We start from the raw sequence: 14,883 nt of genomic DNA, 5'->3' as shown, positions 1-14,883 counted from the left end.
TAAACTTTATGAGCAAGAGTGGTTTAGGTACCTTGGAACTCCCTCAGTTCACTCCCTAAGATAGGCTCCGTAATCAGGCTTTTAATAAATGCTTTGATGAGTCAGGTGTGGTAGTGCATGCCTCTGGTTCCAGCTACTGGGGAGGCTGAGGCAGGAGGATCACAAGTTCAAAGCCAACTTGGGTAACTTAGCAAGAATTTGTCTCAAAAAATAAAACAGCCTGGGCATGTAGCTCAGTGGTAGAGTGCTCCTAGGTTCAATCTCCAGCACCACCATGGGGAGAAAAAAAGTTTGATGACGTTATTGATGAGAGTAATGAGTTTTAAGTGTGTTTGTATTGCCTAATAAGACAGACTCTTTGATGTGTTCCATGACTTTGTTGTACAGGGTCAGCCTGGTTAGTCATTCTTAGCCCAGAAGCATCAGGAAAAGCTTTTCATCTTACTTTTTCAGCAAAACCTACAGAATGTCATGAACTATCCTAGGCAGAAAACTTTCTTTCCTATAGCTGTCCAGAGATTTCAGATGAGCAATAGTGGCTTTTGATGTGTCAGTTAAATGCATTTCCCATCACCTTTAGTATCTTTCCTTCTCCCTAGGAAAAATTAGCTTCTTGCAAACCGTTTCACAGATCACAGAGCATTTGGTTCTGGAACCTAGATTCTTCTTGGTCCTAAATTGTTCAAGGAGTTGTAAGCTGAGGAATGAGTGTATCCTTCCATGCATATGATGTCTAGACAAGACATTTATCAAGCCCTGGTTTACATCCACATAATTGCAGATAGTAGGATTTCATTCACTGTTTTTTCTTGTGATACTGGAATGGAACCCAGCACCTTATGCAAGCTAGGCAAGTGCTCTACCACTGAACTGTACCCTAGGCCCTCATTCTTTTCTATGGAAGAGCAGTATTTCTTTGTGTATACATACCACGTTTTCTTTATCCATTCATCCATCAATTGATAAATACTTACATTGTTTCCATTTCTTAATTATTGTGAATTGGGCTGCAGTAAATATGGGAGTGTAAATTCTCTTCAAAATGTTGATTTAATTTCCTCGGGGTATATGTGGAATATAAAAAAGTTGATCTGATAAAAATGTATAATAGAATGGTGGTTACTAGAAGCTGGAGAGATAGTGAAGAGAGAGGTTGGTAAATGGGTATTAAGTTAAGATAGGAGTAAGAAGTTCTGGTGTGGTATTGTGTAGTAGGTTGAGTATAGATAAGGATCATGTACTGTAGACTTCAAAAAGCTATAAAAATTTTTTTTGATTATTTTCACTATAAAGAAATGATCAGTATTTGAGAAGATAACGTTTACCCTGATTTGAACTTTGCACAATGTGTACATGTATTGAAACATCACATAGTATCCCATAAATATATACAATTTTTTATGTTTTTAATGTATCAATTTAAAAATTAATTTTTGAAAGAAAATTGGTTTAATAAAACACCTCTCCCCAGCTTCTACCTTCCTTTGTGGACTCTTCCTGAGGAAAAAGTGCCAACGTAGCATGTTTATATTATCTGAAGCCATAGATGACCCTTGATTTTGAAGTAAATTGGTGGTTTATTTACTACTAATGTGCCTAGTCTTTCAAATGGTGCTGTTTCCTGTTGCTTCTTACTATTGGGTCTGATATGACTTGGGCTTCTGTTTCCCTTCTCAGGCTCTTCAAAGTCCATGCCCAGAAAGACTCATCTAACCTCAGAGATAAGGATTTCTTTAGAAATCTCCTGTCCCTTGCTTAATTTTTGTCTTTTATAGAAAGATTGGATTGGATGGGCTGTCCATTTTCCTTATGGGCTCTGGAAATGAAAGGCTTTTACATCTGGTCTGCAGATGGGTTCATGGCCAAGGCCTGGTATGTAGAGTGAGTCTATATTTTTTCAGTCTTCACACTCTTGACTATTGAGATCTGCCATTTTGTCTTGCAGTGCTTGGGAACTGTGCAGGTATCTGGGCCTTAGATTGTTTACCCGTGGGTGACACTCTGGTTGTTGTGGAGAGAGTAGGGTGTGGTGAGGGGTGGAGGCCAGAATGTTGGTTAGGAAAGACTAGCATATATTCACGTGTTGAGAAGTAGGAGGGACAGTGCTTGGGTATGGAGGAATCTGGCAAGACAGCCTCTTCCTACAGAAACTTTCTCAGAAGTTTCTCAGGAGAAATGACTTGACTCAGTGTTTCCGAATGATTATCTTTGGCTGTTATGCCTGAGGATTTTTGAAACTTAAGGGTTACATAGCTCTTCACTAGTTCAAAGTATTAAGAAATTGTGGAGTCTCCCCAAAATACTTAGGATTAGTATGTGGGGGTGGATCATTTCCCCCCTTGAACTCTGACCAACCAGAAACCCTAACCAGTAAGTGAGTGGGTTGACAAAGTACCAACACTAATTTATACTTAATTATTACCTTAGGAAAGTGACAACTTGAACCTGACTCTAATAACTTCAGTGTAGATCTAAAAATGTAAAAGACTGACTGGTTTTTCTTCTCCTCTGGAATGGAAGTTTTCTACTGAGATTTGGGCATGCTATAATTCTGTTGCTGCTTGAGGCTAATTTGGAGATTTTTCTTTTCTGGGGGGTTTATCAGGGATTGAACTCAGAGGCACTCAACTACTGAGCCACATCCCCATTTTATTTAGAGACAGGGTCTCACAGAGTTGCTTAGCACCTTGCTTTTGCTGAGGCTGGTTTTGAATTTGCCATCCTCCTGCCTCATCCTTTCAAGCCGCTGGGATTATATGCATGCACCGCTGTGCCTGGCTAATTTTGGAGATTTTTGTGTCCTAGGAGTGTGTCTAGCCAGTATCTTTATTTTTACTTTCAAGGACATTTCAGTGCTCCTGACTCTGCCAGTCCTTTGCTGAGTTGTGGGGTAATAACATGGATGGAGTGCAAGGGAGGGTCAAAGCTCTTCCTGCTTTCATTCCACAGTACAGGGGGATACTTCCCTGGATAAGTCTCATCTGTTCTCAGGTGTGTGGGAAGAGAGGGAAGGCAGGATCTGTCAGGAAATGGCCAGTGGGCAGCTGGATGGAGAGTTGGTGGGCTTGGTCCTCTAGAAGAGAGCCATGGCCCAGTTCAAGCAACACATGCCTGTAGGGCCAATTGCACGTTTAAACTCTTTGCTTTTGGTACCTATGAATTGTTTTTTCAAAAACCCTCTTTTCTAAGCTGAATGTGAATAGCAGAAATGAACACACCTAGCAGTTAAAGGGATGTGGTCTAGGGCATGGTTATTTTTGGTGTGGGAACTAGGTTCTTTAATGTTGACAATAAGAAGGGGTATGTTCTGGGAAGGCTTGTGCTCCTCTACAGATCCCCTGTACTGTGTCAGATAATAGTAACAGCATACATTTGTGATGCCCTTTTCAGTTTATAATAGTACTTGTGAAGTAAAATATTTCAAGTATTATATTACATTTTCATAATTTTCCATTTTTGGTAGACTTTCAAAACCTTGTTCTATAATCCATTTTAAAAAGTAGAAGAGATCCTAAATTTTAAAAATATATGCTTTAAAGTAATCTCGGTAAAATTTGACACTGAAGTTCATCAACTGTCTCTTTTCTGTGGGGAGCATGACAATTTTTGAGCCTATAATCCTGAGTTCAGTCCAGTGAGGAGAGGGTGTTTGTTTTTACATTTGCTTTTCTGCTTCATTTGGTAGCTTATTACCACCTAGGGAAGTACACTTGACTACTTAAGGGAAACACAAAGCAATATTGATATGTATCTCCAGGAATAATGGTTGCAAGTTCTATAAAAATGCCTTTGTGCTTCTCACATGGTCAGTGGGGAAATGGCTCATGGAAAATGAGAAAAGACCTGAGCATTTGGCTGCAAATCTGAGTTCATTGCCCATGTGTGTATGTCTTGGCTCTGTTCTTTGGACTTGGTAATGGGCTCATTATTTCTGTGTTAGAGGGATTTCAGAATGTCATGTTTTTCACCTCAAGTTGTTCCCCAGGAAACAGCTACTTGCCTTCTTTTTACCTGGATTGAAACCTGAGGTGCCATCTTTCTCCCAGTCAGGACAGAGCTTCTCCAAATAAGGACTCCTTTATGTTTTAGAAACCTGTGGACTTCGCCTGTCTTTCTATGTGTGGGATATACATAACTATTTTTGGCTGTACATATTTCTGTAGTTTTTCTGCATTGAGACATATTGCTTTCTATTATGAAAAAAAATTGTAAACTAAGAAGAAATGACAATAGGTTATTTGATTGTCTCTTTCTTTTGGGAATTAGGCACCATGTAACACAAATTATGGGGACCCTGAGATAAGTATGAATTGTTCTTAAGCAGCATAAGCCAATGCTTGGCATAGGCTCATAGTACATCCTGGAAGAAGCAGAATGTTTTAACAAGGTCTGAATGCACATCAGTTGCTTGGCATACTAAAATATCAGAAAGGAAGATTCCTGGTAAGCTGTGCTTTAGAATTTTGTAAGGTGGCATGGTATGATTGAAGGAAGATGGCCATGAGTCAAATCCCAGATACACACTGTAGTCATTGGATAGTGTCTGTTAGGATAGGAGACATGTTGAGGTAGTGTTCAACACATTTCCTTTTTTTGCTTCCTCTCTCTCTCCATTGCCTTAAGATTAGGGGAGGCATTTAAGAGTCTCATGATTTAATTTAGTGGCTTGTTGAAACTCTCTTCTCTTGGAGAGATTGGCCTTTCCTGAGACCATTACAACAGTGGGTGTTTGCTATTATTGTCATTATTAGTTTTTAGTGAGCAAATCAGTGTCAGTAATGTGGGCTGCTGGGTTATCATGCAGTCACAGGTCTACCTTTTCTTTCCTCCACTCTTCCAAAGCATGTATTAACTCTATTTAGTAGAAATTTCCAAATAGAAGTTCTTTGGATTGGTTGTTAATGTGTCAGATTATTAATTGTGAATCTGTGACACACCCAAGTTCCCCCTAAAATAGATCACATGAAAGAGAAAAATAGTGCCTGTGACCAAACAGTACTCAGCTTTTGGTGGCCTTTGCCTAGAAAGGCAGTACATGAATAGAACATTTGTCCTCTCCTCTGGAAGTCTGAGCCCTGGTCCTGGATCAGATAGTGACTTTTTTGGTGACTTTGTTTAATACTCTCTGCTTCATCTATCAAAGGCAAGATTAGAAAAAAATCTCTGTTCTATTTTCAACATATCATTAGCTACAAATCACAGCCTCCAAAGTGTTAATTGTGCAAGGTGAGGATTATGCAAAATAGAGTCATTTGCCTTCAGTAGTTAATCTGGATTACCTGTAGGGATATCAGATAAGTAAATAGTTTTATCACCCCACTTCCTGTGAACTGAGAAGAGTTAGTAGAGCTGGAGTAGTTTATATACATGTATTAATATTCTTATTCGTCGCCCACTTATTTCAACTAATATTTGTTCAGTTGATATCTTATGCAAAGTGTAAGAAGAACAGATGGATAGAAAGACAAAGCAAAGACTTTGAATTGAGAAATGTAAGAAAGATACATTGCCTCTTAGTGGGATTTTACTCATAATAGTGCTGCATTGGGGTACCAAAAGGGACCTTAAAAAGTCATCGACTTTCTCATTTACAGATGAGGAAATTTCAGAGAGAGAGACCTAATGAGGTACCAGAGGCTAAAGAAGCTTAATGGAGTTGTGGGTGGAATTGACTGAGTGCAGGGTTAGCTCAGGGCCTTTTTCCTGTAGAGAGCAATGGTCTTTGGTCCCAGTTGCTCAGTTGGACACCATTATCTGCACAATTGATGTTCATTGTGTTGCAAAATCTTATTGCTGTTATTTCTTATTATAGTAAGTGCTTTCCAGAATAAGACTCAAACATGAGAAAATATTTATCTGATGTCCAGTTTTTCATGACTGGGGATACACAGGTTGCCACTTGATCTTAACAACTTGAGTAAGAGAGGAAGAAAGAGGAAGTATTTAATTCTACCCAACAAGATCCTTCCATCAAAGACAGAGATTGTCTTCCCTTCTCACTTGAACAGGGCACATTTCTCCAAAGTTTGGATCGTTTTGCAACATAATTCTGTGTTCCTCTGACCACATTAGCTGCATTGCCTTAAGGGTACACTTTTATCGGGGAATGATGAGATTCCAGGAAGAGAAGATTTAACCAGGAATCATCCAACTGGAAGTATGACCTCAAAGTATCCTGATGGAAATATGTGGTGCCAATCATGGCAGCAGTGGGAAATATTCTGACCATTAGCTGTCTTTTTGGAACTTCATCAGACAATGGTTTCCTTGAGAATGCTTACTTTATTGACTTAGAGCCTTCAGGTTCCAGAGTTTCTACTTCTTGCTCAAGGAAACCAATTTCAACATCAGAAGTTCTCTAAATATTCTTCAGTAAGACACAAAGGCCTTTTGCTATATTGTGATTGTACATAATGGTGGGATGCATTGTATGTTTGTATGTACATATAATATAACAATATAGTTTAGCCAACATCATTTCCCACTATTTCCCCTTTCCCTCTAAAAATTTTAACTGTTCCTTTTTGTGGTTCACCTTGAATTGGCATCTAAGCCAAACTTGTCCTTCAAAACTCAATTTAATATTGCTTTTCTAGAGGAATCCTTGACTGCCTGTGTTTGGATGGATCCTCTTGCTGAATATTCTTTTGAAAACCCTGATCTACTCTTAATTGTCTTCTTGGCCAGACCATAAGCTGGGCAGAGACCTGGCTTGTTTTGTGTATTGTTTTATCCCCATTTCTTGGCATCTTATCTACATTAGATGTTCTAGAATTTGTGAAAATTGTTTTTTTTTTTTAAATTCTCCTTTACGCAGTTTGTTTCTAATTCTTCACAGCTAAGGCAAGCCACAGAGATATCGAACCAGGATTAGAATGGGTAGAGAAAAAGAATGAAGAAGTCAGCTTGGATTTTTAAAATGATATTTTGGCGTAAGATATTCTGAGCTTTAGCCTAACGTAGTCTCCTTCTGGGTAACTGGGAGCTAGCCTGTGTGCCCATGGGGCCACTTGCAGAAAGGTTCTGTCTTGGAGCTTTTTCTGGAAACCTTGTTCTGTGGCATGGCATTATGTGCACCTTCCCAGCCTGCCTGGGGAGATTCCTCATCTGTGAATACAGGTCTGTAAGTGTTGGAAAAGGAGAAACTTGTTTTAAAACTTATGTCAAAAGGTTCATTAGTGAGTAACCTCGCTGAAAGTTTATCATTCTTGAAGTTCTCTTTGGCCATGGATATTGAGCTGTACCTTTTGTTTGTGTTCCTGCTTCGGAGGTGATAACATCTGTCTCTTCTATTGGTTCTATTTCCTTTTTCAGCCCTGTTGATGAAGATGTACCCCAAGGCCCAGTTCTTTGTCCTCTGGAGTTCTTAAGGCTTTGTTTTTGGAAGATGAATTCTACTTTCAACCCTTCAACTCCGGTTCTGTGTAAAACCTGCATTGCCATCTCAGAGCCTTTCTGGGGAGAACTGGTTTGTGATTGTCCCTGCAATGTAGATACCTGATTTTCACCTCAAACTGCAAGCTTCATCTTTTCTTCCACACATTCCCACATGGCAGACTTCAGATTTGTCAATGGTTCTCCAAGTCCAGCAGTCACCACCAGGGTGCTGGGTTTTCCAGTTCCTTATATGCTCCTGCCCTTCTTCCCACCCCAGTCAGGTAGGTTTCTGGATCCTGCTGGAATTTCCTTGATAATACCTCTGGAATTCATGCCTTCCTTCCCTCCTATAACCCAGCTCCTTCTTTCCTCAAACATTCCATTGCTGGACGGTGTGCTCTCAAAAACCCACATTCTGTCTTGAATTCCTATGGTTCCCATTGTTTTCCTATTTAATTTTTAGTTTAATGTCTCATTTCCCCATTAGATGATTAGCTTTTTGAGGGCAGAGATCCAGAATTACCTCTCTTAAGTTTAGCAGAACTGAGTGATAGTTTAGTTGAGTTCTTTAATGATGGGGACAGTGAACCAGGGTATTCCTGCTAGTAAATGCTATGCAAACTCAGGGCCCATGAACACCAGAACCCTAACTAGAAATCACTGAGCACAGGCATGAGGCAGCAAGCAGGGTTAGGTTAGCACAAGAAACCAGGGCTCTGACTTCTCAGTGAAGAGAGGCTTGTGTAAAATTTGGAACCTCAGTTGGCTTGCTAAATGGGTGCTTGAAAAAATTAGTGCTACTTTTGGATTAGTTCCTCACTGACTTTCATACTTGTTATCCAATTGTTATCTTCCAGCAAGCTTACACAGAAGTATTATTATTGCCATCTTATAGATGACAAAACAGAAACTTTGAAGTATGACCTGACCTGGGCCATTGAGCCCAATTGCAGAACCGAGTCTCCAGGATTCCTATTAAAATTAGTCCATTTAAGGCACATGGTGTGTGCTAGGAAAATGGCAATTTTTGCTTTTGTCTTGTCCTAAAGAAGACTGAAATTTGGTGAGAAACAGATGGGTAGACAACTTAACTTGTAATTTAAGGTTTGAATTAAGTAAGGGTGAATAAGGACACAAACAAAAAGTGTGGGTGCACAGAGGTAGGAGTGATTAATTTTGTCTTTGTAATAAACAACAGCTGTGCAGTGCAGCTTTCCCTCCATGAGTGCATGTGAGGTGTGGACAAAAGCGGGTGTGGGTGAATATAGACAACAGAATGATTGGGAGGAGAAAGATCATGCCATTTCTAGTGTGTTCCTTGGCTGAGGGAGCTCAGGGGGAGGGGCAGTGGAGGCTCAGGGTACTTGATGGCATGGGGATGTTATGACATTTTTAGGCAGCCTGGAGAAGGTCCAGAGATCATTCTGCTGAGCCAACTTAATTGATCTCAGCTCCCAGAAAAGCCTAGCATTTATGAGGGTGTACACCGTCCTGATGACTAGAGGTAGATTGCAGGTCAAATGTGATAAGACTGAGCTTGTCTCTACAAAGTAAAAAAAAATCTGAAAAGTCTATGCAGTCAACCTGCCAGGGTTGCTCTGAAGTCCTCTGCTTATTTTCCAAATTTTGTTTATTTTTCCAAATCTCCCCAATATTTCTTTCCTATCCCTTCTCTTTGCCCTTTATTTTTAAACCTTTTTAAGGTTTGGGAAAAGATTTTTTTTTTTCCTTAAGTAGATGGTTTATTCTGACATCCACATCATAGCAACCCCATGCAGATTTTGGAATAAATTTATTCCGTGCTTCTAATTCATTTATACTTAATTCATCAACTTTTAATGAGGTTGATACCTTTCAATAAGGTTGTTAAGACATTTTGCAGCCTTTGAGTTGGCCTCTTAGCATGTTTTCTCTTTTCTTTAGCCACACCCCTCTATCACCTGTGTGTACATGGTGCCTCCATTTCATTCACTCTTCCTGGACCAGAAATTTAGTATGTCATAAAGTTAAAAGAACATTCAGAGCCTCTATATCTTCTCTCCTCTTGTCCCCTACTTTTGTGTCCTATGGTCACTGAACTTTCATGATCAGTTCCTGTCTACCCTCAGGGCAAGCTTTCCTCAACTCACTCTCAGCATAAAACAGGGCAAATTAATTTTAACTATCCTGTAACTGCCTTCGCTGCGGTTTTTAGAAATTAACTGGTTTTATCTGGTGTCTCCCCAAATCCATTCTTCTTGCCTGTTATTGACTTTGAGAAAGGATATGCTGTAGGTCTCTCAAGCTGTTCTGTGTTTTTTGTTTTGTTTTATTTTTTTTTTTTGGTGGTGGTACTGGGGTTCAAAGCCATGGACCTGGCATGCTAAGCAGACTCTCTACACTCCTGGCACTATTTTTTTTTTAACACAGGTTTGCAAAACCAAACTATTTCTGGAGTGTTGGCTGTTTTAGAAGGATGCCTGGACAGGTTAGCCTTTGTACTGATTTCTCTTAGCTCTCTGGTTGCTGTCAATTTTAGTACATGGTTGCAAGTACATTTGAAGGCCTCCATTGGGCAAGGAGAAACTGGCAAATTCTGGTGGTGTTGATTCTTGCTTTGCACATGAATGGAGAAGTTAAGGAGACACATATGTGGTTCACAGGTAGGTTTGCTTTCTTGATAACAAATCCCTTTAATATGGTTCAGTCACAGTGCACCAAGCAAGGAAAAGAAAGGGAGGAAAAGAAAAGGAACTAAAAACAATAAAGTGCCCACTGGGCATTTCACATGTTTTAATGTACAGTAATTTAGGAGGGAGGACTGTTACTGGTTTGTATAGATGAGGACATTGAAAGTTTTGGTAATCTATGCAAAGTCCCTTTGAGAGTCAGTGGTAGAGTACCTATTCTTTTCTCTATCCAAAACTACCAGCTAATTGGTAGGAATGTAATCCTATGGAAATAACTTGGTGTGGATATTTTATAATTTTTTTTTCCTAAGGAACTCAGTGGTCACTACCTAGTTGTTTCCCCAAGTCTCTTTCAGGCTATCTTCATACCTCTGTATTCTTTGTATATGTTACTTGAGTCCCTCTGAAGCCTTCTGCACATGTAGAGGTCACATGTTCCAGGGACAAAAATCATTTAAGATGACACTTTAGAGATTCTCATCTACTCAGGCCTTTGACCGTTGCTTCTGTTAACCAGAAACATGGGCATGGAGAATCAATTAGGGGAAGGGTATTTTGGAGAAATAAAACAGAAGCCCACAGGAGATTTGTAGGAGCAGACATAGTTGTTTGGTTGTTTGCTCTTGTTATGGTTTGGATGTAAGTTGTTCCCCAAAGCCTCTGTCAATACAGGGCTATTTAGAATTAAAATAATTAGATTATGAGACCTGAAACCTAATCAGCCCATCCTAGTTTGAGTGGATTGACTGGGTGGTAACTGTAGAAAGGTGGGACATGAGTAGAGGAAGTGGGTCACTAGGGGCATGCCCTCAGAGTTGTTCTTCCTTTGGCCCCTCCCCCTCCCCACCCTCTCTCTCTCTCTCTCTCTCTCTCTCTCACTCACTCACCACTTCCTGACGTCACCACGAGCTGAGCAGTTTTCTTCCCCTCAACTGGGCCCTTTCTCCAGGATATGCTGACTTACCTTGGACTCAGAGTAATGGAGTCAGCCATCTATCAACTAAGACCTCTGAAAGTATGAACCCCAAATAAACTTTTCCTCCTTTAAGTTGTTCTTTTCAGGTGTTTTGGTCACAGTGATGCAAAAGCTGATTAAAATAGCTCTGAAGTTCAAGTACAGATGTAGCTGAAGGGGACTGGCTTCTACTGTGAAATAGGACATAAACTGAGGTGATGTGCCAGGAATCAGTTACCCTGAATATGATGCATGTGCCTGGCCCAAGTGCACTCACATGCTAGAGCTTACATATAGTTTACAGAATCAGAAAATACAGTCATCCTTTGGTATCCATGAGGGATTGGTTTTAGGACACTTTCTCTCTGCAGATACCAAAACTCATGGACACTTAAGTCTCTTATATAACATGACATAGTATTTGCATAGAACCTGGACACATCCTCCCAGGAACTTCAAATCAATCCTAGATTAATCATATATAACACAATGAAGATGTTGTGTAAATAGTTGTCATACTTTATCATTTAGGGAATGATAAGGGGAAGAATTTGTATGCATTTAGCACAGAGGTGATTTTTTAAAAAATAATTTCATTCTGAGGTTAGTTATATTCACAGAGGCAAAAACCTATGTGAAGGATGACTGTGCTGCATTTAGTCCACCAAATGTCCCACGTCTCCCTAAGCCCCCTGCATGTTCCTCGACATCAGCCAACCACTAATGTACTCAGGTTTTAAGATCTAAGAACAGATTTTTAAAAAGGCCAAACATACAGGGAAGTATTTCTAGGTACCTGATACACACAGTTATGTGATATTTATCCTATAGCAAAACATTGGTTAAGGGGATTGGCTGCAGAAAAACAACTCTTAGAAAATTAATTCAGTGTGGTCATGTTTACACTACTTCTTGTCAACTGGAAACGTGTTTGTTTAAACAGTGTCTCTGGTTTATTATCATCATCACTCCCTCTCAGTAGCAGATAATGTGTTTCAATTTCACAAGTATATGTAAATGATCCAGAGTAGAGGGGCAGCTGTCTTCAGTCAACATTTTCACATAGTGATAATTCCTGGGAATTATGCATTGATTTTCATTTTTCTCTATTTTTAAAAACTGAGGTTTGATTGGGTTTTAGCACAGAAAGATATATGGATAAGTCAGGGCTTTGGTGGGAATATGGGAAGGGGTAATGTGCAAGTGCTTTGTGAAATTAAAGCTCTGGGCTAAAGCTATTTTGTCGAAAACCTGCTCACATATTAAAACGTGGAGAGACAAGAAACAGCTGGCTAAAGTATATTTTGTCTCATTTTTCTGCATCCTGTGGGTTTGCCTTCCAGGAGATTCAGTGTTTTGTCACATGATTGTGACCCACTGACTCTTATTCCAGCCATGATTATTCTTTCCCAATCTTAGAGGCACATGACAAATATCTGGAACCCAAGTTAGTGAAATTATACTTTATATGATGTTATATTTATTGATTATAAATGCTGTCATTGTATTCATTTGCAATGGTGGCCCTCCTGAAACCCCAAATATTTCTTGGCATCATAGAGGCTTTGTGTGTGTGTCCGCAATTCAGGTGAGTTCTCTCAGCTGATAGGGGGAAAGTGTGATTTTGTCACTGAATTTGCACCAGAATGTTGGGTTAAGTAAGACTCTTGGAACTATATACTTTGGTGATTCTGATGTTGCCTTAAATCACTATAATTTATCAGAAGTTGTGTGTGTGTGTGTGTGTGTGTGTATGTTAAGTTTTAAGCCACAATGGTGTGTTTATCCCTTTTTGTTTCTGAGTAATATTTCATCATATGAATATGCTACATTTTGTTTATCCATCCCCGGTGGAGGAATACTGGATTGTTTCCAGTTTGGAGTAATTACTAATAATGCTGCTGTAAACATTTGCATATAGGTTTTTGTGTTTTCACTATGGGTTGGTTTTGCTGATTCATATGGTGTCTGCATGGTTAACTTCATAAGAAACTGCCAACTCTCTTTACAAAAAGGTTGCACTGTTTTCATTAGGTTTAATCTTTATGGAACCAAATTACATAAATCTCCAAAACCATTTTTAAATAACCAGCGATGTATTTTCAAACTACCAGAGGACAGGATTATCAAAAGACTTATCTTTTCCTAAAGTAATCCAAATGGCTAGTGTAATTCTTATCCTTTTTTTTTTAGTGGGGTTTGCTTTTATAAAGAGCCTAATACATTGATTCTAAAGTCAACCAGAAAAATGAGTGAATAACTACAGCCAAGAAAGTGTTGTAAAAAGAATAAAGAGGGGGGACTTGTTCTTTCAGATAATAGAACTCCCTAAAGAACCCACAATGATTAGAGTGGTCTTATAATAGGATTATATGTTGGTTCAGTAGAAAAGAACAGAATCTAGAAGGACCTATATATATACACACACACACACACACACAATGTAATCTCTAGGGCCCCATGTGGGTCAGTGTATGTACCACATTTTATTCAAAGATAATAGAAATGTGTTTATAGAAGCTTTGGATATGATCTTTATCCCATATTTTCATGGATTTTGCACAGTATACTCCTCTAAAAATGTTGCCAGAAACTCTCTCTAAAGAGCTTCCACTTCCTCCAAAGTTGTAGACTCATGACAGCCTCAGATAGATCCCTCTTGGTGGTTCACGTGGCTTCCTGACTCTCTCTCATCCTTTCTTCCCTTCTACATTGGGCCACTTTTTGTGCCTTCCACCCACCCACTCCCATGAGGCAGCCCTTTGCAGGGGTGGTTCTCTCCCCAGTTGGGCTCTTCTAGAGAGCAAGAGATTCTCAGGATTCTGGCAATAAAGATTCCCCTAGAGGGGCTGGGGGTGTGGCTCAAGCGGTAGCGCGCTCGCCTAGCATGAGTGAGGCCCAGGTTCGATTCTCAGCACCACATATAAACAAAGATGTTGTGTCCGCCAAAAACTAAAAATTAAATATTAAAATTCTCTCTCTCTCTTAAAAAAATTCCCCTAGAAGACTCCTCAAATTCTGATAAGCAAAAATTTCCAAGTTCATTTCTTTGGGGATTTACTGTATCTTAAACTTGGCATGTTAAGTCACGGGACTAGTCAAGATGTGGTGTTAGAATTATTGTTTATTCACTTAGAAAAAAATAAAGCAACACATTTTACAAAATAAACGTAATTATACTAAATTAACATACATATTACTAGATTTGAAACATTTTTATTTGTATGAACAGGAACAATTCTGTAAGTTTATCTCTTAAGATTTGGGGTTGAAAAGAGTAAAGAGAATTTTCTTTGTATATTTCTGAATTGTTTTGGATTTCTTTTATAACAAATGTGTGTTACTTTGGTAATAAAACAAAATAGCTAAAATACTTAATAAGGGGTGGGTGTGTGGCTCGATGGTAGAGAACTTGGTTGGCATGTGTGAAGCCTTGGGTTTGATCGCCAACACAGAAAAAAAAAAACACCATAAGAAATTTCTTTCTATATAAAATCATAGCATCTGAGAATATTTAGAAATAAAAGTTGCCTAAAAACATTATTAATAGTGTTTCATTTCCTTTGATTTAGTAAAAGCTCACCATTTTAATATACAGATATGTTTTGATGAATGTAAAATGCTGCATAACCACTACCTTAATCAAGATACAAAACAGTCTCAGCACCCCACCCCACCAATTCCCTTATGCTACCTCACCCCTTGCCTCTGGCAGTCGGTTCTCCATCTCTAGTTATGCCTTTTCTGGAATGTCATGTAAATGATATCTCATAATCAACTGGCTGTTGAGCCCAGTTCTTTTTCTTTTCATGAGCATTTGAGATTTAGCCACAATGATGTGTTTATCCACAGCTTTATCCCTTTTTGTTTCTGAGTAATATT

At 39.1% G+C, this 14,883-nt stretch overlaps 1 protein-coding gene across 2 annotated transcripts in view; it reads left to right on the top strand.

Moving 5' to 3' along the window:
- Barx2 (BARX homeobox 2) overlaps positions 1-14,883 on the top strand; it is a 70,932-nt gene that overhangs the window by 36,228 nt on the left and 19,821 nt on the right. The window contains exon 1 of one of the 2 annotated variants that reach the window (XM_046432787.2): positions 7,257-7,658. The exons of the other annotated variant lie outside the window; for it this stretch is intronic. Within the exon in view, the coding sequence (XP_046288743.1) occupies positions 7,550-7,658 (109 nt within the window). The 5' untranslated portion in view covers positions 7,257-7,549. Of the gene's footprint in view, positions 1-7,256; positions 7,659-14,883 lie in introns of those variants that run through there. 2 annotated transcript variants of the gene reach the window in all.

The sequence above is a fragment of the Marmota monax genome, unplaced genomic scaffold, assembly GCF_021218885.2.
Source record: "Marmota monax isolate L192 unplaced genomic scaffold, Marmota_monax_Labrador192_F-V1.1 WCK01_AAM20220418_F8-fsc00062, whole genome shotgun sequence".
In the NCBI taxonomy this organism is placed as follows: Eukaryota; Metazoa; Chordata; class Mammalia; order Rodentia; family Sciuridae; genus Marmota; species Marmota monax.
Note: the sequence above shows the minus strand (reverse complement) of the source record. Positions and strands in the feature narration are given on the sequence as shown.